The sequence below is a fragment of the Bos taurus genome, chromosome 10, assembly GCF_002263795.3.
Source record: "Bos taurus isolate L1 Dominette 01449 registration number 42190680 breed Hereford chromosome 10, ARS-UCD2.0, whole genome shotgun sequence".
Taxonomy (NCBI): Eukaryota; Metazoa; Chordata; class Mammalia; order Artiodactyla; family Bovidae; genus Bos; species Bos taurus.
The window spans coordinates 72,989,603-73,011,165 of NC_037337.1; the positions used below are offsets into that span (position 1 = coordinate 72,989,603).

At 36.2% G+C, this 21,563-nt stretch overlaps 1 protein-coding gene across 3 annotated transcripts in view; it reads left to right on the forward strand.

The window, feature by feature from the left end:
* The window catches only part of MNAT1 (MNAT1 component of CDK activating kinase), a 210,015-nt gene that overhangs the window by 94,526 nt on the left and 93,926 nt on the right, over nucleotides 1-21,563 (forward strand). The window contains exon 7 of one of the 3 annotated variants that reach the window (XM_059890504.1): nucleotides 134-227. The exons of the other annotated variants lie outside the window; for them this stretch is intronic. Coding sequence (XP_059746487.1) covers nucleotides 134-227 — 94 coding nt within the window. The remainder of the gene's footprint in view (nucleotides 1-133; nucleotides 228-21,563) is intronic. 3 annotated transcript variants of the gene reach the window in all.

A 21,563-nucleotide genomic window follows, 5' to 3' on the forward strand; every position in this document is an offset into this window, starting at 1 on the left:
TGAGTTTCAGTAATATACATAATGCTAACATTTTTATATATATTTCTTGGTGCACATGTACAGACATTTCTTGGTGGCTATTCACCTAAGAGTAGAATTACTTGGTCATGGTGATTATGTATGTTAATTTTAGGAGATACTGCCAAAACATTTTCCAAAGTGGCTTTTACCAATCGTACTTCTACCAACACTTGTGCCTTTCTGTTTTTTCCACTGTAACCATTCTGGTGAGTATGTATGCTTTGTGATTTTAATCTGCTTTATTCCACTGATCACTAATGAGATTGAGCATTGACTCCCGTATTTTGTGAAATACTTATTCACGTCTCTTGCTCATATGTCTAAGTTCTTTTTATGCTGTGGATCTGTTAGTCATGTATTTTCAATAACTTTTGTCACTTTGTATTGTTTTCCACTCTTAAGGGTTTGTTTTGAACTCTGTTGTTTAATTTTGTATTATCCATCTGAAATTGGTTGTTTTCTTTTTTTTTATGGTGGGAGGGAGGTTACTTTAATGCTTTTTGAAATTAAAATAACTTAAGTATGTGATGGAATACTTATTATTACTGTTCATTATTTAGCAAAATTTGGCATTTGGTTCAAGGGCATGGTGAAAATTTTAAATGACAGTTTTCATGTGGATTGATTATATTACTGAATGTGGAGATTGATACGTAATATAGATGAAAATCTAAATGTTTATGAAGTTAGGAGTTTGCACTTTTTGGTAGAATCATTTCTAAAATGCAGGGTGAAAGTAATATTTATTGAGCACCTATGTCCCAAGGGTTGATTTCATTGAACAGATGTAGGCAAGGATCCCAACATTGCTTAAGACTTTGTGACCTGTGATAGTTTTCTTTTAATAAAAGGGAGAAGGCAGTGGCACCCCACTCCAGTACTCTTGCCTGGAAAATCCCATGGATGGAGGAGCCTGCAGTCCATGGGGTCGCTAAGAGTCGGACCCAACTGAGCGACTTCACTTTCACTTTTCACTTTCATGCATTGGAGAAGGAAATGGCAACCCACTCCAATATTCTTGCCTGGAGAATCCAAGGGATGGGGGGAGCCTGGTGGGCTGCTGTCTATGGGGTCGCACAGAATTGGACACGACTGAGCAACTTAGCAGCAGCAGCAGCATGTTTTTGGAGAAGGCAATGGCAGCCCACTCCAGTACTCTTGCCTGGAAAATCCCATGGGCAGAGGAGCCTGGTAGGCTGCAGTCCATGGCATTACTAAGAGTCAGACACGACTGAGCAACTTCACTTTCACACATTGGAGAAGGAAATGGCAACCCACTCCAGTGTTCTTGCCTGGAAAATCCCAGGGACGGGGGAGCCTGGTGGGCTGCCGTCTATGGTGTCACACAGTCGGACACGACTGAATCGACTTAGCAGCAGCATGTTTTTGTTTTTATATCTCCATGAGATAGATGATATTTCTATTTTTGCAGATCTGCAAACTGAGTCTCAGGTTAGATCACCTGTAAAAGATGGCACTGAAATTCATTCTCTTTCTGTTATACCTTATTTAATTAATGAAAATGCTCAAAATACAAAACATAAATTCTTCCTCATTTGAGAATAGCTAGGATTTCAACTATTGCTTCTAGTAGCAGACTGATTGTATGGAGGGTAACCTAAGGGACAGGAGCCAGAGCAATGACTTTTTCTTTTCCTGAGCTGCTGTACTTAAAAGTCAAACACAATACAACAAACGAAGTCAGATTTGCTGAACTTGGAGAGGGTCCAAGGAAGACATATAAATGTAATTAAGGTTTTTGGAAATAAAGCCTTTGCCGTGTGACTGAGAAGACAGGATTTATTTATTTAGTAAACCTAGAGAAATATGAAGGGTTAAAAATTAACATAAAATAATTAGTATGAAATGAGGATTTAATTATTATGTATTGAAATATGTAGAGTTGAGATTGGACATGTTTTGGTTAGGAGTGTTCACAGAGTGGTTGAATTTCTTGAATTTTATTTCCTAGAATTTAAGCTCTCAGTGAGTGAAAAATGTTGGGATAGAGTATTCAGTTCAGTTCAGTTCAGTTCAGTCACTCAGTCGTGTCCGACTCTTTGCGACCCCATGAATCACAGCACGCCAGGCCTCCCTGTCCATCACCAACTCCCAGAGTTCACTCAGACTCACGTCCATCGAGTCAGTGATGCCATCCAGCCATCTCATCCTCTGTCGTCCCCTTCTCCTCCTGCCCCCAGTCCCTCCCAGCATCAGAGTCTTTTCCAATGAGTCAACTCTTCGCATGAGGTGGCCAAAGTACTGGAGTTTCAGCTTTAGCATCATTCCTTCCAAAGAAATCCCAGGGCTGATCTCCTTCAGAATGGACTGGTTGGATCTCCTTGCAGTCCAAGGGACTCTCAAGAGTCTTGTCCAACACCACAGTTCAAAAGCATCAATTCTTCGGCGCTCAGCCTTCTTCACAGTCCAACTCTCACATCCATACATGACCACAGGAAAAACCATAGCCTTGACTAGACTCACCTTAGAAGAATTACTTATATATAATTTGTAACTTGAATGTCTAAGAGAGTTCCACTTAGTCACTGTTTTATATATGAATAGGAGAAACTTTAATTTGTATATATTTTGTCTTCTCTGCAGAGATAGTTCTTTGCACTCCTAAAGTAGGAATTGTAACTTTCTCAGTCGTTTGCTAGTTGCTGCTGCTAAGTCCCTTCAGTCATGTCCTACTCTGTGCGACCCCATAGACGGCAGCCCACCAGGCTCCCCCGTCCCTGGGATTCTCCAGGAAAGTTATTTTAAGCTAATTGGTTCAAATTCCAACAATATAATTTTAGTACCTCTGTTTCTTTTTTATTTCATAAATAATTCTAACTATGTTTTCCCCTAAAGAGTAGATGTGGTTACCATTATTACATCATTCCTGTTTGAGGCAGTGAAGAGATCTCAAAGTAATAGTTTTTCCTTCCCATTTATTACCAGCTTGTATCATTAAATATCCATGCAGCATATCTACAGATTTAAGTACTAAGGCTTAGTCTTTTGGAAGCAAAGAAGGACACCGCTATCATGTTGTAAATTAGAAACCAGAATCTAAGGCTGGGAATCTGGCACTTCTTTAGACATGATGGTGTTCTGTACTTTGCTATACTTTTGTGTGCAAACGGGAAACAAACTGAGTCACAAGGACAACCTAAGAATTGTTTTTAAGTAGAGCTTTTGTTCCTTTGTTGTTAATTAGTGGGGGGCAATATAGGGGAGCATGTCATTTGTTGTCAGAGGTTTGAGTATTTTAACCTTGATGTTTAAAAATTTTTGTTTTATATTATTTGTGGGTAAGCCAGAAGGGAGCTCATTTGTGATATAAATTCGCTTTTCTGATTTCAACAAATAGAATTTAGTTGTTTTCATCAAGGATTGCTTATTATTTGAACTCATTTAAAGATTGAACTCATTGTTAACATTTGTTATAGAAAATTGATATCCAGTTGTATCTGAAATAAAATAAAAATTTTACTGAGTAGTCAGTTATGTTCTCGGAGAAGGCAATGGCACCCCACTCCAGTACTTTGCCTCGAAAATCCCATGGATGGAGGAGCCTGGTAGGCTGCAGTCCATGGGGTCGCTAAGAGTCGGACATGACTGAGCAACTTCACTTTCACTTTTCACTTTGATGCATTGGAGAAGGAAATGGCAACCCACTCCAGTGTTCTTGCCTGGAAGATCCCAGGGATGGGGGAGCCTGGTGGCTGCCGTCTATGGGGTCGCACAGAGTTGGACACACTGAAGTGACTTAGCAGCAGTTATGTTCGAGCTGCAGTTGTGCTGGATAGCTTAAGCACATTACCAGTTTGCTTGAAAAACAAAAAATAAAATGACCAAATAGAACTAAATCTATTCTTAACATATAATTTCCACTTTTCTGGCAAATCAAAGTGTAGAAATCAAAGAAGTCATGTGAAAATGCAAGTAATATTAGAGTTAATGATTTGTCTACAAATGTGTTTTGAATAAGCCAAATTAACATTAAAAATAGTCTTAGCAATTCTTACACGTTTATGAAACTCATAGATAAATGATTATGTCTTATAATTAGATATGAGGTGATTACTTTCTCTTAGCATTTAAATGTCTCCAGGTATTTTGTGTTATTTCAATAAAATTGTAGTATGTTCTAATTTTAATTATAGAAATCTGTGAAGAGTTATATGTAAAAAAAAGTTTGGTTAATATGATCATTTTAAAGGAAATGTAGATTCTTATAACTTAAGATAATACTATAGTGAGTACCTTAAAGTGACCTAATTAAATATTTTTATAAAATGAATAGCCATTATAATTAAAATTATAAATTTGAATTTTATTAAAGTATTTTTTATTGAATCAATTTTATTGAATATTTTATAATTCTTTTAAAAAGTTTGTTTTGATATTATTATAAGGGGCTTGAATTATGACTTTTCTACTACATACATACTAACTGTATGACCTTGGGCAGATCTCTTAACCTCTGTAAGCATTAATTTATTCACTTCTTAAGAACTTAGTTTTAATGTCCTTGTCTGATAATTCCATCCTGTCATTTCTCTGTCTGCTTCTGTTGACAGTTTTTTCCCCTCCTGGTGTGGGTTATATATTTCTGCCTTATTTTTGAATACCTGGTAATTTATGACATTTCATTAAATATTTTCAGACTTTGGGGTTGTAGTTAAGTTACCTGCAATCTGTTAGATCCCTGCATGGATTTCTTTTAAGCATTGCTAGGGTCTATAAAGTGAAAGTGAAAGTGAAGTTGCTCAGTTGTGTCCGACTCTTTGCTACCCCATGGACTGTAGCCTATCAGGCTCCTCCGTCCATGGGATTTTCCAGGCAAGAGTGCTGGAGTGGATTGCCATTTCCTTCTCCAGGGGATCTTCCAGACCCAGCAATTGAACCTGAGTCTCCCACATTGCAGGCAGACGCTTACTGTCTGAGCCACCAGGGAAGCCCACCAGGGTCTAAGAAGAGATTTAAATGTTAGGCTAATTTAGCTCTACTTTGAAGTTATACCATTTTGAGGGCTCTGTATGTGATGTCCCATATACTGAGAGGCTTTTTTCCCTTGTTTATTGAGACTTCAAACTGTTCTGGTCGTATGAGTTTGGGGAATTTTTTGAGCTTTTTCTTTCCAGTTATTTTATTTGTTGTAGTTCAGTTGCTAAGTTGTATCCAACTCTTTGCGACCCCATGGACTGCAGCACGCCAGGCTTCCCTGTCCCTCACTATCTCCTGGAGTTTGCTCCAAATCATGTCCATTGAGTCAGTGATGCCATCCAACCATCTCATCCTGTGTTGTCCCCGTCTCCTCCTGCCCTCAACCTTTCCTAGCATCGGAGTCTTTTCCAGTGAGTTGACTCTTGGCATCAGATGGCCAAAGTATTGTAGCTTCAGCTTGAGTAATTCACACTCATTTGCGCATCACCCAGGCAGAAGTTAAGGGCATCATTCTGTAGATCTCTAGAGCAGAGGTGGGCAGATTTACAGCTCACAGGCCAAGTTCCACCTACCACCTGTTACAGTAACTACAGTTTCTGGAACATAGCCATACTCATTCATTTATGTATTGTCTTTGTCTGCTTTCATGTTTTAATGGCAGAATTAAGTAGCCTGAATGTAGCCTGCAAAAGCTAAAAAATTTATCTACCCTTTACAGAAAATGTTTGGAACCCCCACTTTAGAGTTTTCTCTCTTTGTGCAGCATTTTCTTTTCTGGTAATCTAACCTTTAAGTTACAGCTACCTTGACAGCCCTAAAGTATGCTCTCAGTTTCCTTGACTCCCAAGCTTTGTTTGAGTTCCCCTTCCACACATCATGGCCTGGAAATTGCCTCTATGTAGTACACCAGAGAAATACAGATATCTCTTCATTTCCTTTTCCTTGGCGATCAGAATCCTGTACTGACTGATACTCAATTTCTAATTTCTGAAAACCATTGATTCTTATAATTTTTTTAGTTTTTTAGTTGCTTAATTAATGTGGGGAATGGTCTATTTAGTCCTTTTATAGTAAAAGGATCATATGCTGAAGTAGCAGCATAATATTTTGAGATTCATTCATGTTATTTTGTATATCAGGAATTAGTTTTTATTGCTATATAGTGTTCTGTTCATTTGAATATACCATTTTTGTGGTTCTGTTGTTGACAACTACCTGAGCTTTTTGCAGTTTTTGACTGTTATTAAAGCTTCTATGAACTTTCTTATATAAGCTATTTTTGTAAAAACATGTTTTATTAAATTTTTTACTTCTTTTTAAAATTTGACTATTTTAGAGTATAATTCATTTACAGTGCTGTGTTAGTTTCAGGTATATGGGTGAGTTATTCAAGTATATGTATACATATATCCATATATTTATATATGTATATATATATATCCAAAGATATACATATATCTTTCTCAGTTTCTTATCCCATATAAGTTATTACAGAATACTGAGTGGAGTTCCCTGTGCTATATAGTAGGTCCTTGTTGATTATCCATTATGTATATATATATCCATATATGAAATAGTAATGTGTATACTGAAGCCATGAAATTAAAAGACGCTTACTCCTTGGAAGAAAAGTTATGACCAACCTAGATAGCATGTTGAAAAGCAGAGACATTACTTTGCCAACAAAGGTCCGTCTAGTCAAGGCTATGGTTCTTCCAGTGGTCACATATGGATGTGAGAGTTGGACTGTGAAGAAGGCTGAGTGCCGAAGAATTGATGCTTTTGAACTGTGGTGTTGGAGAAGACTCTTGAGAGTCCCTTGGACTGCAAGGAGATCCAACCAGTCCATTCTGAAGGAGATCAGCCCTGGGATTTCTTTGGAAGGAATGATGCTAAAGCTGAAACTCCAGTACTTTGGCCACCTCATGCGAAGAGTTGACTCATTGGAAAAGACTCTGATGCTGGGAGGGACTGGGGGCAGGAGGAGAAGGGGACGACAGAGGATGAGATGGCTGGATGGCATCACTGACTCGATGGACGTGAGTCTGAGTGAACTCCAGGAGTTGGTGATGGACAGGGAGGCCTGGCGTGCTGTGATTCATGGGGTCGCAAAGAGTCGGACACGACTGAGCGACTGAACTGAACTGAATGTGTATATGTTAATCCCAAACTCCTAATTTATCCCCCTCCCTTCCCCTTGGGTAACCATAAGTTTGTTTTCAAAGTCTCTGAATCTCTTTCTGTTTCGTAAATGTTTGCTTGTATCATTTTTTTTTTTTTTTTTAGAGTCCATGTATGAATGATATCACATGATATTTGTCTTTCTCTGTCTGGCTTACTTTGGCTTCTAAGGTGGCTTAGTGGTAAAGAATCTACCTGTAAGTGCAGGAGATGTGGGTTCAATCCCTGAGTTGGGAAGATCCCCTGAAGTAGGAAATGGCAACCCACTCCAGTATTCCATGGGAGGCTATATACTCTGTCCATGGGAGAATCCTAGTGGCTATAGTCCATAGGGTCACAAAGAGTCTAACACAACTGAATGACTGAGAGAGCATGCATGTACACACGCTGCAAATGGCATTATTTCACTCATTTGTATGGTTAATATTCCATTGTGTAAATATATCACATCTTCTTTATCCTTTCCTCTGTTGATGGGCATTAAGGTTGCTTCCATAATGTACCTATTGTAAATAGTGCCACAGTGAACATGGGGTGCAGGTATCTCTTCAAATTATAGTATTTTCCGGATATATACCCAGAAACGGCATTGCTGGGTCTTCTGGTAGTTCTAGTTTTAGTTTATTAAGGAACTTTCATATTATTCTCCACAATGGTTGTACCAATTTGTTATTGTTGTTTCAGTTACTAAGTCGTTTTTGACTCTTTATGACCCCACGGATTGCAGCACGTCAGGTTCAGCTTACTCAATTAATGTCCATTGAGTCGGTGATGCTACCTAACGATCTCAACTTCTGCCACCCCCTTCTCCTTTTGCCTTCAATCTTTCCCAGCATCAGTGCTTCGCATTAGGTGGCCAAAGTATTGGAGTTTCAGCTTCAGCATCAGTCCTTCCAATGAATATTCAGGGTTGATTTTCTCTAGGATTGACTGGTTTCATCTCCTTGCAGTCCAAGGGACTCTCAAGAATGTTCTCCAGGACCACAATTTAAAAGCATCAATTCTTCAGTGTTCGGCCTTCTTACATTCCAGCTCTCACATCTATACATGACTACTGGAAAAACCATAGCTTTGACCAGTTCACTTTCCAACCAATACTGTGGCAGGGTTACCTTTTCTCCACACCCTCTCCAGTATTTATTATTCTTAGACTTTTTGATGATGGCCATTCTGACTGGCCATTCATGTGCCTCTTGGCCATCTGTATGTTTTCTTTGGAGAAATGTCTAGTTAGATCTTATGCCTATTTTTTGATTGGGTTGTTTATTGATATTGAGCTGCATGGGCCGTTTATTTTGGAGATTTAATTCCTTGTTTGGTCACTTCATTAGCGAATACTATCTCCCATTCTATGGATTGTCTTTTCATTTTGTTTATGGTTTCATTTGCTGTGCAAAGGACTTCCTTTGTGGTTCATCTGGTAAAGAATCCACCTGCAATGTGGGAGACCTGAGTTCGATCCCTGGGTTGGGAAGATCTAGAGAAGGGAAAGGCTACCCACTCCAGTATTCTGGCCTAGAGAATTCTGGCCCAGAGAATTCCATGGACTGTATAGTCCATGGGGTTGCAAAAAGTCGGACACAACTGAGCGACTTTCACTTGCTGTGCAAAAGTTTTAAATTTAGTTAGGTCCCATTTGTTTATTTTTGTTTTTATTTTCGTTACTCTAGGAGGTAGGTGCTGCGATTTATGTCAAAGAGTGTTCTATGTTCTCTTCTAAGTTTTATAGTATCTGGTCTTATATTTAGATCTTTAATCCATTTTGAGTTTGTTTTTGTGTGTGGTGTTAGAGAATGGTCTACATTCTTTTACTTGTAGTTGTTCAATTTTCCCAGCACCACTTATTGAAGAGACTGTTTTCTCCATTGTATATTCTTGCTTCTTATGTTGTAGATTAATTGACCATAGGTGTGTGGGTTTATATCTGGGCTTTCCATCTTTTCTACTGATGGTGTAAACACATATTTTAAAGTCTTAGTTCAGAACATGAGTGAAATTTTTCGTTTATAGTATATGTACTTAAATTTTAGAAGAAAATACCGATCTTTTTTTTCTGTGGCAGCTGCACAGCTTTATACCCACACCAGTAGTATGAGAGTTTTGATTACTCCACTTTTTGTCATTACTTAATGCTGGCAAGATTTTGAATTTTAGCTCTTTTGGTGGGTGTTTAATGATATTTCATTGTGATCTTAATCTTAATTTGTATTTCCTTGAGAACTAAAATGTTGCATACAAGTCTTTTGTCACATAATCTGTTTTACAAATAATGTCTCCCAGTCTGTAGCTTACTTTTTCATTTTCTTTAAAAAAAAGTTTTTTATTTTGGGCCATGTGTTTTGCAGGATCTTAGTTCCTTGACCAGGAACTGAACCTGGGCCATTGGCAAGGCCCAACCATTGGCAAGGCCCAAATTCTCTGAACTGCCAGAGAATTCTCTACTTTTTCGATTTCCTAATGGTATGTTTTGATGATCCAATGTTTTGATTTTGATTAAGGCTCATGTATTTGATTACGGCTTTTTTTCTTTTAAGGTTATTTCCCTTCTATTTTCTGTAAGTATAGAAGTGAAGTGAAGTTGCTCAGTCATGTCGACTCTTTTTGACCCCACGGACTGTAGCCTACCAGGCTCCTTAGTCCATGGGATTTTCCAGGCAAGAGTATTGGAGTGGGTTTCCTTTAATCCCAGGGACGGCGGGGCGTGGTGGGCTGCCGTCTCTGGGGTCGCATAGAGTTGGACACGACTGAAACGACTTAACAGCAGCAGCAGCAGCAGCAGCCCTTTCCTTCTCCAGGGGATCTTCCTGACCCAGGAATCGAAGCCAGGTCTCTGGCATTGTAGGCAGATGCTTTACCGTCTGAGCTATCAGGAAAGCTGTAATCAACCTTTAAATTTCCTAAAGTCAAAAAATATTCTTGTATTTATAAGCTTTATGGTTTTTTATTTTATAGGTAGATTCTTGATCCATCTTGGATTAATTTTTATGTATGATATAAAGTACATATGGGGTCCAGTTTTTGCATATGACCATCCAGTTTTTCCAGTACTATTTATTGAAAATACTTTCTTTTCTCCACTGGGTTGTTTGTGTACATTTGGTGCCTTTATTTAAACTTACTTGATTGTATGTTACTTCTATTCTCTCTGTTCAGTTCCAGGTACTCGGTAACAAATCAACGTCTTGATTTGTTATTCAGTTGCTCAGTTGTGTCCGACTTTTTATACCCCTGTGGACTGAAGCATGCCAGGTTTCCCTGTCCTTCACCATCTCTCAGAACTTGCTTAAACTCATGTCCATTGAGTCAGTGATGCCATCCAACCATTTTGTCCTCTGTCATCCCCTTCTCCTGCCTTCAGTCTTTCCCAGCAACAGGGTCTTTTCCAGTGAGTTGACTCTTTGCATCAGGCAGTCAAAGTATTGGAACTTCAGTGTCAGTCCTTCCAACGAATATTCCAATGACTATTCAGTCCTTCTGATGACTTTCCATTAGAATTGACTGGTTTGGTCTCCTTGCAGTCCAAGGGACTCTCAAGGGTCTTCTCCAGTACCACAGTTCAAAAACACCAATTCTTTGATGTTCAGCCTTCTTTATGGTCTAGCTCTCATGTGTGTATATGATTACTGGAAAAACCATAGCTTTGACTAGATGGAGCTTTGTGGGCAAAGTAATGTCTCTGTTTTCTAATACGCTGTCTAGTTGGTCATAGCTTTTCTTCCAAGGAGCAAGTGTCTTTTAATTTCATGGCTGTAGTCATTGTCTGCAGTGAGTTTAGAGCCCAAGAAAATAAAGTCTGTCACTGTTTTCATTGTTTCTCCATCTGTTTGCCATGAAGTGATGATACCAGATGTCATGATCTTCTTTTTTTGAATGTTGAATTTTAAGCCAACTTTTTCACTCTCCTCTTTCATTTTCATCAAGAGGCTCTTTGGTTCCTTTTCTCTTTCTGTCATGACAGTGGTGTCATCTGCATATCTGAGGTTATTGATATTTGCCCCAGTAATCTTGATTCCAGCTTGAGCTTCATCCAGCCCAGAATTTTGCATGATGTACTCTGCATAGAAGTTAAATAAGCAGGGTGACAATATACAGCCTTGTATTCCTTTTCCAATTTGGAACCAGTCCATTGTTTCATGTCCAGTTCTAGCTGTCGGTTCTTGACCTGCATACAGATTTCACAGAAGGCAGGTAAGATGGTCTCGTATTCCCATCTCTTGAAGAAATTTCCACAGCTTGTTGTGGTCCACAGTCAGAGGCTTTGGCGTAGTCAATAAAGCAGAAACAGATGTTTTTCTGGAACTCTCTTGCTTTTTCTGTGATCCAACAGATGTTGACAATTTGATCTCTGGTTCCTCTGCCTTTTCTAAAACCAGCTTGAACATCTGGAAGTTCATGGTTCATATATCGTTGAACCCTGGTTTGGAGAATTTTGAGCATTACTTTACTAGCTTGTGAGATGAGTGCATTTATGGTAGTTTGAGCATTCTTTGGCATTGCCTTTCTTTGGGATTGGGATATAAAGTGACCTTTTTCAGTCCTGTGGCCACTGCTGAGTTTTCCAAATTTGCTGGCTTATTGAATGCAACACTTTCACAGCATCATCTTTTAGGATTTGAAATATCTCACCTGGAATTCTACCACCTCCACTAGCTTTGTTCATAGTGATGCTTCCTAATGCCTACTCGACTTCACATTCCAGGATGTCTGGCTCTAGTTGAGTGATCACACCTTTGTGGTTATCTGGGTGATGAATATCTTTTTTGTATAGTTCTTCTGTGTATTCTTGCCACCTCTTATTAATATCTTCTGCTACTGTTAGGTCCATACCGTTTCTGTCCTTTATTGTGCCCATCTTTGCATGAAATGTACCCTTGGTACCTCTAATTTTCTAGAAGAGATCTCTACTATTTCCCATTGTATTGTTTTCCTCTATTTCCTTGAATTGAAATAAATTTATTCCAATTTACTGATAAATAAATAAATTTATTTGATAAATAGGTAAATTTATAAATAGATTTATTTCTTTGCATTGATATAAATTTGATAATTATTTTATAAATAAATAAGCTGATAAATAAGATAAATTTATTTCTTTTCATTGAGATAAATTATCCTCTATTTCTTTGGCTTGAAATATTTCAAGGAAATAGTTACTTGAAACTTCATTTTTCTTGTACTTACTCCAAGTGTGAACTTTTTATGTCTTGTGCTCTGGCTCATTGTACTTATTATTTTTAGTAGTTGCTTTTAGTGTTTTTTTGGGGAATATTCATGCCATGTACATGTGGAGACAGTTTTACTTCTTCCTTTCTGCCTTTTTTTTCTTTGACTTGCCATGTTGCAAAGTCTTATTCTCTACTGAAAGGGAAAATCATTTAGTCTTTGAACATTATATATCATATCCATTGTAGAATTTTCATGGATGCCTTCAATAGGAATGAGGAAAGTTCATCTTATTTTTTGTGTACAGTAATTTTAGAAAATTAATGAAGGGATATTGAAGTTTTTCAGGCGCTTTTCACTATGTTGAATACGATTTTTCTTCATTGCAGTATATTATATTGTTAATGTTGTTAGTTAAATTTTCAAATGCTAAATTAGCTTTATGTTACTGTGATATATTCTACATCACTCTCCATAGTTGTGATACATGTATATATAATTTGCTAATACTTTTATTAAGAATTTTTTATGTCTGCATTTATGGGGAGTATTGGTCCACAGTTTTCTTTGCCGTTATATGTCTTTTTCTGTGGTATCAGGGTAATACTGGTAACAGTTTTACCAGTAATGCCAGGATCAGTTTTGTCAGCTCAGTTGGTCTTATTTGAAAGTGGGGTCTCCTCCCCTATATTTGAAAGAGTTTGTAAGAAGGTGATGTTTCTTCCAAAAGTGTTTATAGAGTTCACTATCAAAATCAATCTGGTGCTCTAATTTTGTTTGCATGTAGGTTTTTGGTCAACTAAATTTATATAGATGTATGCTATTAGATGTTCTTTTTTTTAAGTTGTCATTTTCAAGTTGAGCATTTCATCCAAGTTATCATATTTGTTGGCATAAAGATGTTTGCAATATTCCCTCAAAATTCTTTTAGTGCATGTAAGTGTTAGAGTAATATTTCTTTTAAAATTTCCAGTATTCTCTTTTATTTTATTAGATCTAGCAAGAAATTGTTGATTTATTCAATCAATCAGTTTTTTCTGGAACGGGATTATTGAAGTATAATTTCATACAATAAAATCCACCTGTATTAAGTTTATAATTTAATGATTTTTAGTGATATTAAACAGAGAAGGCAATGGCAACCCACTTCTGTACTCTTGCCTGGAAAATCCCATGGACGGAGGAGCCTGGTAGGCTGCAGTCCATGGGGTTGTGAAGAGTCGGACATGACCGAGCGACTTCACTTTCACTTTTCACTTTCATGCATTGGAGAAGGAAATGGCAAGCCACTCCAGTGTTCTTCCCTGGAGAATCCCAGGGACGGAGGAGCCTGGTAGGCTGCAGTCCATGGGGTTGTGAAGAGTCGGACACAACTGAGCGACTTCACTTTCACTTTTCACTTTCATGCATTGGAGAAGGAAATGGCAAGCCACTCCAGTTTCTTCCCTGGAGAATCCCAGGGACAGCGGAGCCTGGTGGGCTGCCGTCTCTGGGGTCGCACAGAGTCGGACATGACTGAAGTGACTTAGCAGCAGCAGCAGTAGCAGTGATATTAAAGAGATACACAACCGTAATACAGTTTTAGAATACAGTTAATTCCCTACATAGGAACCTTCAAGTTGAGAACTTTCAAATGTGAACATGCATTCCATTAGGGTCAGGTGAGAGTGAGATTGCAGCTTGGCCTCTGTCTCCTGTTGCTAATGATCCTACAGCTCTCACATCTTCGACCCCCATCTCTCTAATCAGTGACTCTGCTTGCCTGTTCACTCGATGCTAGCCCTTGTATGCCAGCTGTTGTACTGTACTAGTGTACTTTTTGAAGTAGTGTATTATCAGATTAAAAATGTTTTATTTTTTGTTTTTGTTTTTTATGTATTATGTGTGTGAACATTATGATAAACCCATTACAGGTTTATCAATGGCTGATTGTGTAAGTTGGGTACCTAGGCTAACTTTGTTCTCCGAATAGAACTCATTCACATGTAGGGGACTTTACTGTATTTCATCACCCCAGAAATATTCCTGTGACAGTTTGCAGTTAGTTCTTCTTCCCACTCTGAGACCATTTCTCTTCTTTCTGTCTCTATAGAGTTGCCTTTGATTTTTTGGCACATTTTTCTGTACATGGAATTGTACAATATGTAGTCTTTTAATCTAGCATCCTTAACAATACTTTTAATGCTGCATTCATGTTATAGCATGACTGTCTGGTTTTGGTGTCAGGGAATATTGACTTCATAGAACGAGTTGGAAAATATTTCCTACTTTTTTGTTTTCGTGAAGAATTTGTAATAAATTTGATAGATTTCACCAGTGAGACTATCTGGCTTTGGCTTTTCTTAAATGGGAAGGTTTCCAAGTACTTTTAAATTTCCTTACTTCGTATGGTCTGTTTAGACCTTTTCGTTTTCTTTTGTTTTTCCTTCCCTTCTCTCTCCTCTTCTTTCTCTCTCATTTCCTCTGTCACTCTCTCCCTGTTAGTAATTTGAATCTTCCTTGGAATTGATTGACTTCATCTATGTTGAAATTCTGTAAGGTCAGGTGGGATGTCACTTCTTTCATTTCCTACTTGAATAGTTTGTGTCTTCTCTTTTTTACTCTTGGTCAGTCAAGCTATCACTGGGGCAGTTTTGTTGATCTTTTCTAAGAATCATCCTTGGCTTTATTGATTTTTTTCCCTGTTGTTTCTGATTTCTGTTTTATTGATTTTTAGTCTGATATTTATTATATCCTTTTTCCTTACTTTGCTGTTCTTTTCCCCATTTCTTAAGAGGGCAACTTAAGTTATTGCTTTGAGATCTTTCTTCTTTCATAGAATGGAATTTAAAGCTATAAATCCCTGTCTGCACTGCTTTAGTTGCCCTAATAATTTGTGTTTTAATTTTTATGTAGTTGAAAATATTTTCTTATTTTTCTTGTTATTTCCTCTTTGACCATCAGTTATTTAACAGTGTGTTGTTTAATTTCCAAATATTTGTAAATTTCCTAAATTCTTTTTACTTGTTGATTTCTAGTTTAAGTCTTTTGTGGTCAGAGAACTATGTTGTATGAGTCTAATCCTCTTAAACTTATTGATACTTATTTTATGGCCCAATATATTTTCTATTGTGAAAAATTTTTTATGTGCACTTCAAACTAATATGTATTTTACTGTTGTTTGGGTGGAGTGCTGGATGTTGCATCATGTTGATTGATTAATGGTGTTGTTTAAATATTCTGTATCCTCACTGGTTTTCTGTCAAGATTGTCAGTTATTGAGATTGGAATAGTGCAGTTTTTATTGTTGAATTGTCTAATTTTGTCTTCAGTTATGTAACAGTTTTTTTCTTTAAGACTATTTTGTGGCTCTCTGATGGTTTTTCTTTACACAGTTTATCTTGTTCCACATTTTTGTTTTCAGTCTATTCTGTGTATTTGATCCTGATGTGTCTTTTATAGACATTGTATAGTTGATTTTGTTTTTCCAATCTGACAGTCTTTGCTCTTTGATTGGTATATTTACCCACTTACAATTAATGTAATTATAGATATGATTTAGTTTACATTAGCCATTTTTATATTTGTTTTCTATATGTCACGTGTCCATTTTGTTCCTCTTTTTATTGCTTTGTTTTGTGTTTCAACATTAAAATTTTTTTTGCTGTATTTTGTTGAGTTACTTTTTAAGGTTACAGTATGCATCTTAACTTATTGCATACTACTTCATGTTAATACTAATTCAATACCAGTAATATAGAATCTTTGATCCAGATTAACTCCATTTATTTTTACTCTTGTGTGCTATTATTGTCATATATCTTTTATATGTGAAAAGCCAAATTACACAGTTTTGACATTTTTTCATTTATTTTAAAAACAAGAGAAGAAAAAGGGGAGAAAGGTTTTTTTTTTTTCATGTCTTTTATGCTTACCCATATAATTACCCCTTTAATGTTGTTTATTTCTTTGTGACAATTTAGTTACTACCTGCTTTTATTTCATTGTAGCCTGAAAGACTTTGGTACTGTTATTTTTTTTTGTGTGGTGCATGTGTGCTCACAACAAATTACTCAGTCTTTGTTTATCTTGAAATGTCTTTATTTTGCCTCTGTTTTGTTGGACAAAGAATTCTTGGTTGACAGTATTTTTCTTTCAGGATTTTTAATAATATCATCCTACCACATTCAAACTTCTGTGGTTTCTTATTAGAAGTCAGTTGTTGATTTTATTGAGGTCCCCTTATATGTCAATAGTCATTTTTTCATTTACTGCTTTCAAGATGTTCTCTTTGTCTTTCTTCACTTTTAGAGCCTAATAGGGCTTCAACTTCCCTGATTTTGTCAGCTCTTTTGGGCTTTAGTATAAAGAGGTAAGTTTTAAAGGAAGATTATACATGTTTTTACTGTTTTAAAAATATTTATAATCATAGCTTATTTCTTTATATATTTACCTTTTTCCTCACATTTTCATAACCATGGAATTCAACAATACCTGTTTGAAGAGGGGCTACTTAAGCATCTTTGCTAGTGAGAAATGGTATTAGTTTTTTGTTTTACTTCATGTTGAGCTTTTAAATTTTTCTGCTGCCCTCATCAGATTTTATGTACATATACCCATATATATCTATTTTCTACATATTTGTTAGATAAAAACACATGTAAAATTAAGGCTTATAAAAGGAGAAGGCAATGGCAACCCACTCCAGTACTCTCGCCTGGAAAATCCCATGGACGGAGGGGCCTGGTAGGCTGCAGTCCATGGGGTCGCTAAGAGTCGGACACGACTGAGCGACTTCACTTTCACTTTTCACTTTCATGCATTGGAGAAGGAAATGGCAACCCTCTCCAGTGTTCTTGCCTTGAGAATACCAGGGACAGAGGAGCCTGGTGGGCTGCCGTCTCTGGGGTTGCACAGAGTCGGACATGACTGAAGCGACTTAGCAGCAGCAGCAGCAGTAATAAAAGGTATTAACTTTTTTTAAGCAACACATGATCTTAATATATTTTCCCTTTGGTGAATATCGAATGATAATCTTGAAGACTAGGTGAAAGATACCATAGTATATTTAGTATTTTCATTGAGGTGTGTATTAACTTATTTAGGAGTTTATGTCCATAGATATTTAACTCTAGACTATGTCATTGTCAAGTAATATCTGGGACTAAAGTCCCCAGCATGCTATCTAATTTTGCTGCCTTATTCTGTAGAAGTGCTACTATGAGCAATAGGCAGGCAACAGAAAGAAAGAAGGTGAGTGGGACCAAAGAGGGAAAAAAGGACTAAAACAGATGGTAGGGTAATAAAATATTTCTTAAGCATTGTTTGTTTTGGATAGTTTTCTTGTTAAGCACATGGAAATACTTTCCAAGTTTGAGAATTACTGAGTTTCCACATGCTGTTTTTGAGAAACAGCAAATCATTCATATACTATAAACACAATTGTAGATAATTTTGCTGAAATTTTATTTAGGGCTTACTTTTTCATAAGATAAATAACAGTGCCTTCTTTCAGGTCATATTTTGACATATTTGAGGGATCATACGTTTAAATTAAACAGTGCTAATTCAAATAAGTGACAAACATTTATTCAAAACTTTTTGAGTATAGTTTTATTGATTATATTCTGCTGTAAAAATGAATGTTATTTAATGTATATGAATTTTTTAGAATACATCTAAAATTAGTATATTGAGTTGTTTGAAATGCCTGTGGTACTAAATTTCTATGTCTGTAGTCATCTTAATGAGATCTTTTAATTGGAGAGTATTTTATGCCATTGAATGTACTTACATATAAATAAGCAGCGTCAGTATTATTGATCCTACCTCTTTGTCCTTTTTTAGTAATATGTCTTCTATGCCTAGGAGGACAATGGAAGTCAGAATCAGAATATAAACCTTCAGATTCTTAACATTATACCAGAGTGTTTCTTGAGTTAAACGTGAAGTAGGAGAGAGACAGGTAAAGATGGAAATGAAAGAAGGAAAAAGTATTTGATAACAGGAAATAACGTTAGACCTTGAACCAACCCATAGGATCATGAGTAGGAACTCTTACACTGCCTTTGTGTATACTGAGAGGATTATTGATCATGACATGGCTCTGTAATATAGTCTTTTTATTTCTATACTGATGATTTAGTTTCAGAAATTAGATCCATAAATATAATTACCTATTTCTGGTGCAAGATCTCTTATCCTTGAAAGGGTAAATAATTTTGCATAGTTTTTTATAGCTGTCACTAGTTCTAGTAAAGTCCCACTGTGGTTTATCAAAGATTATCAAGTTATTTTCCTTGTGTTCTATATAGTAGCAACTTGTAACTTCTCCAATAGGGGCATTTGGGTTGAGAATGAGAGGTAATGGAAGATAATTGTATCCTCCTGATATTCTATTTAATAGCACAACCAAGAGACTTTTATTTGCTTTTTTACAGAAGATAGGCAGGATAGCAGTGTGATTAGGGGTAGATAAAGGCTTTAGTATGAGACTGAGGAGGTTCAAATTCTGGCTCTATGAGTTAATGCTTGTGGGATATGGATAAATAACCTTCATTTGGAATAATATACACCTTATTGACTGGAATATATTTTGTAGTATGGTATTTGTGAGAATAAAATGAAATTAAGTGAAAGTAAGCTCAGAACAGATTCTTCGAATGATTTTCTTAGATATTGTAAATTACAAACTATTTTCCAGATTTAACTTATTAGTTCCTTCCTAGGTAAGATAGTAGATAATGTTTTTAAAAAGTAAAGAAGCTGAAAATGAGTAAAAGAGAGTTAAGTGACTAACTCTAAACGTAAGTCTTAGAACTGGATGTAGACTTTCCAAAAATTTTAAGCAGTCTAAACACAAAGGAAGAAGAATTTGTTCTAAGTTATAAATAGGTTAATAGGAAATAATGATACAGTCCATTAAAAAGTATTAAAGAGTTTTTAAGTCATTAAAGAATGATTTAAAGCATAACTTAATTTTGCAGATAGTAAAAGCTCTAAAAGTAACTCCATTCTTTATTGGGTTCACCAATTTTATGGGAATTTCTATTGAGCAGATACTGTGTGGTAGATGAATAGAAAAACAAACATTAGTCTGGCCATCACTTGGGATTATTGAAAACAGAAACCAAGAATACAGACTAGGTTAAAGCCTTAGGTGAACTCATAGTTAAGAAACGATCTAGTGCTTTGACTAAAATACTTCAGTTAAAGATGCATCCTAAGTAATTATGAATTTGTATTTGTGTTACCATGGTGATTGATGTCAGTGCATTGTTCTTAGCAAGAGCATATCTCTCTTCAATAAGAGTCATGCTTCCAAGACTTCCCTGGCAGTCCAGTGCTTAAGACTCAATGCTTCCACTGCAAGGGGCATGGGTTCCATCCCTGGTTGGGGAACTAAGATGCCACATGGTGTGGCCAAAAAAGAAAAAAAATCATATTTCCTAGAAAGTCTTATGAGACAAAGAAAATGAAGACAAAAAAAGTTGTAGTTAAACTTTGTAAGACAAATATTGTGATTTGTGCACATAGAGATACATTTTGTTGTGTCATATAGGTTTCATCTCTCTTCATTCAGTTAAGTGTATACTTTTATGCATTTATTTAGGTACTGAGGCATATCTCTATAAACTATTCTGGTACTTTGGTTGATAAGTTGTAGTGTGTTTAGTCATACATAGGGATATTGAAGAAGAGATTCAAAATCAAGTGGCCAGTAAGACTGGAGATGATATTTAATATTTTGTATACTTTTAGGATCCTATGAGTTTCATTATTTATGGACACTCAGATTTTAACCAGGGCTTCTGTACTCTTCTAAGTTTTCATTGTGGAATTCCTGATGTTACCATAGTTGATTCATTGTGAAAAATGTTAATGCATTTTGAGAATCTGATTTTTATATAGGAAAACATGAAGATGAAAAATTTGGCCCAGATAATTTGTGGACACTTGCTAAAAACACAGAAACATTATGGAAGGTATAAAATGATCAATGAATATTTCTTAGCCCATATATTTAAAAGGCAACTACTGCTTTGTATTTTGTTCCAGAAAAAATGTTTTACAAATGTTCTTTTTAAAAGCAATAATAATGTAATAAAAACCAGATGTCCACTATGTAAAATCATGCAATGCAATTTCTTTACTTCTAACACCTTAGTGATATCAGGAAGTTTTGTGGTGAGATGTAGGTTGGTGACTTAAGATCATGGAACACATTGAGAATCAGTAGGTTTGAGTGGAATGTTTCTAATTAGGAACTAAGTGTTATAGTGTTGTGGTGACATAAAACGCCTGAGAAAGATAATAGATCTGGATAGGAATACAAAAGGCAAAATCAGGGAAGCTAAAATTTCAGAAGTTTGAAGTTTTGCCTAAGGCCGGGATTGCACCCAGGAAAGAGAAAGCAAACTTTTCTTTGTTTTCTCTCATGTATTGCTTCCAGGGCTCTACTAAATTTAAGATAATTAATGTTTTATATATTGTTAGCCTACTTTCAGGATTGTACCCTCATTCAAAACTTTTGTTTCTGTAGGAAAATGTCTTGAGCTCTTACAGACAGGCTTTTGAAAGGTTACATTCATGTTAATACTTGCCTGTGGTGATTTTATCTGGTGGTAGTTGACTAATAAATGGTCTATGGCAATGGTGCAAAATATTCCTCTTCTTTCTCTTCCTGATGAAGGTGATAACAGAGTAGCATTTTGTGCATACTAGACTATGCTCTGTCCTTTAAATATATTTTATTTGAGTCATGAAAATAATTTTACAGGTAAAAATGAGGTGTGGTTAAAAAATGATACTTATGGTAGAGCTGGGATTTGACTTTTCAGACTCCAAAGCCTGTATTTTAAACCTTGCATTATTCGATGAGGACACATAGTATGAGGAGTTTAAAAGAGTAAGGAGTTATAGGCAGATAGTGTATTTGTTTGCATTCTTGCTAGAAAGAAGAGAGAGACAGATGAGAAAGCTGTTGTGGTGTGAAGAACTAAAATAAATGGAGGCTGGAATTGTTCTTACAGCTGCTTTAAGTTATTTGGAGGTTAACCTGGGTTAACCTGCTTAACAGTACAACTATGGGTTCTTTGGATGTTATTTTTAATTATAGTTATGACTTCATCAAGAGTGGTTTTGGATATTTTAAAATCTTAAAGCACATGCATTTCAAAATGAATTAGAGGGCTTAGGTATTTAAAAAATACCACCAGTGTTGACATAGTGTTAGAACATTGTGTAAGATCAAGTCTTGAGACATTTTTTATTTATTTGTT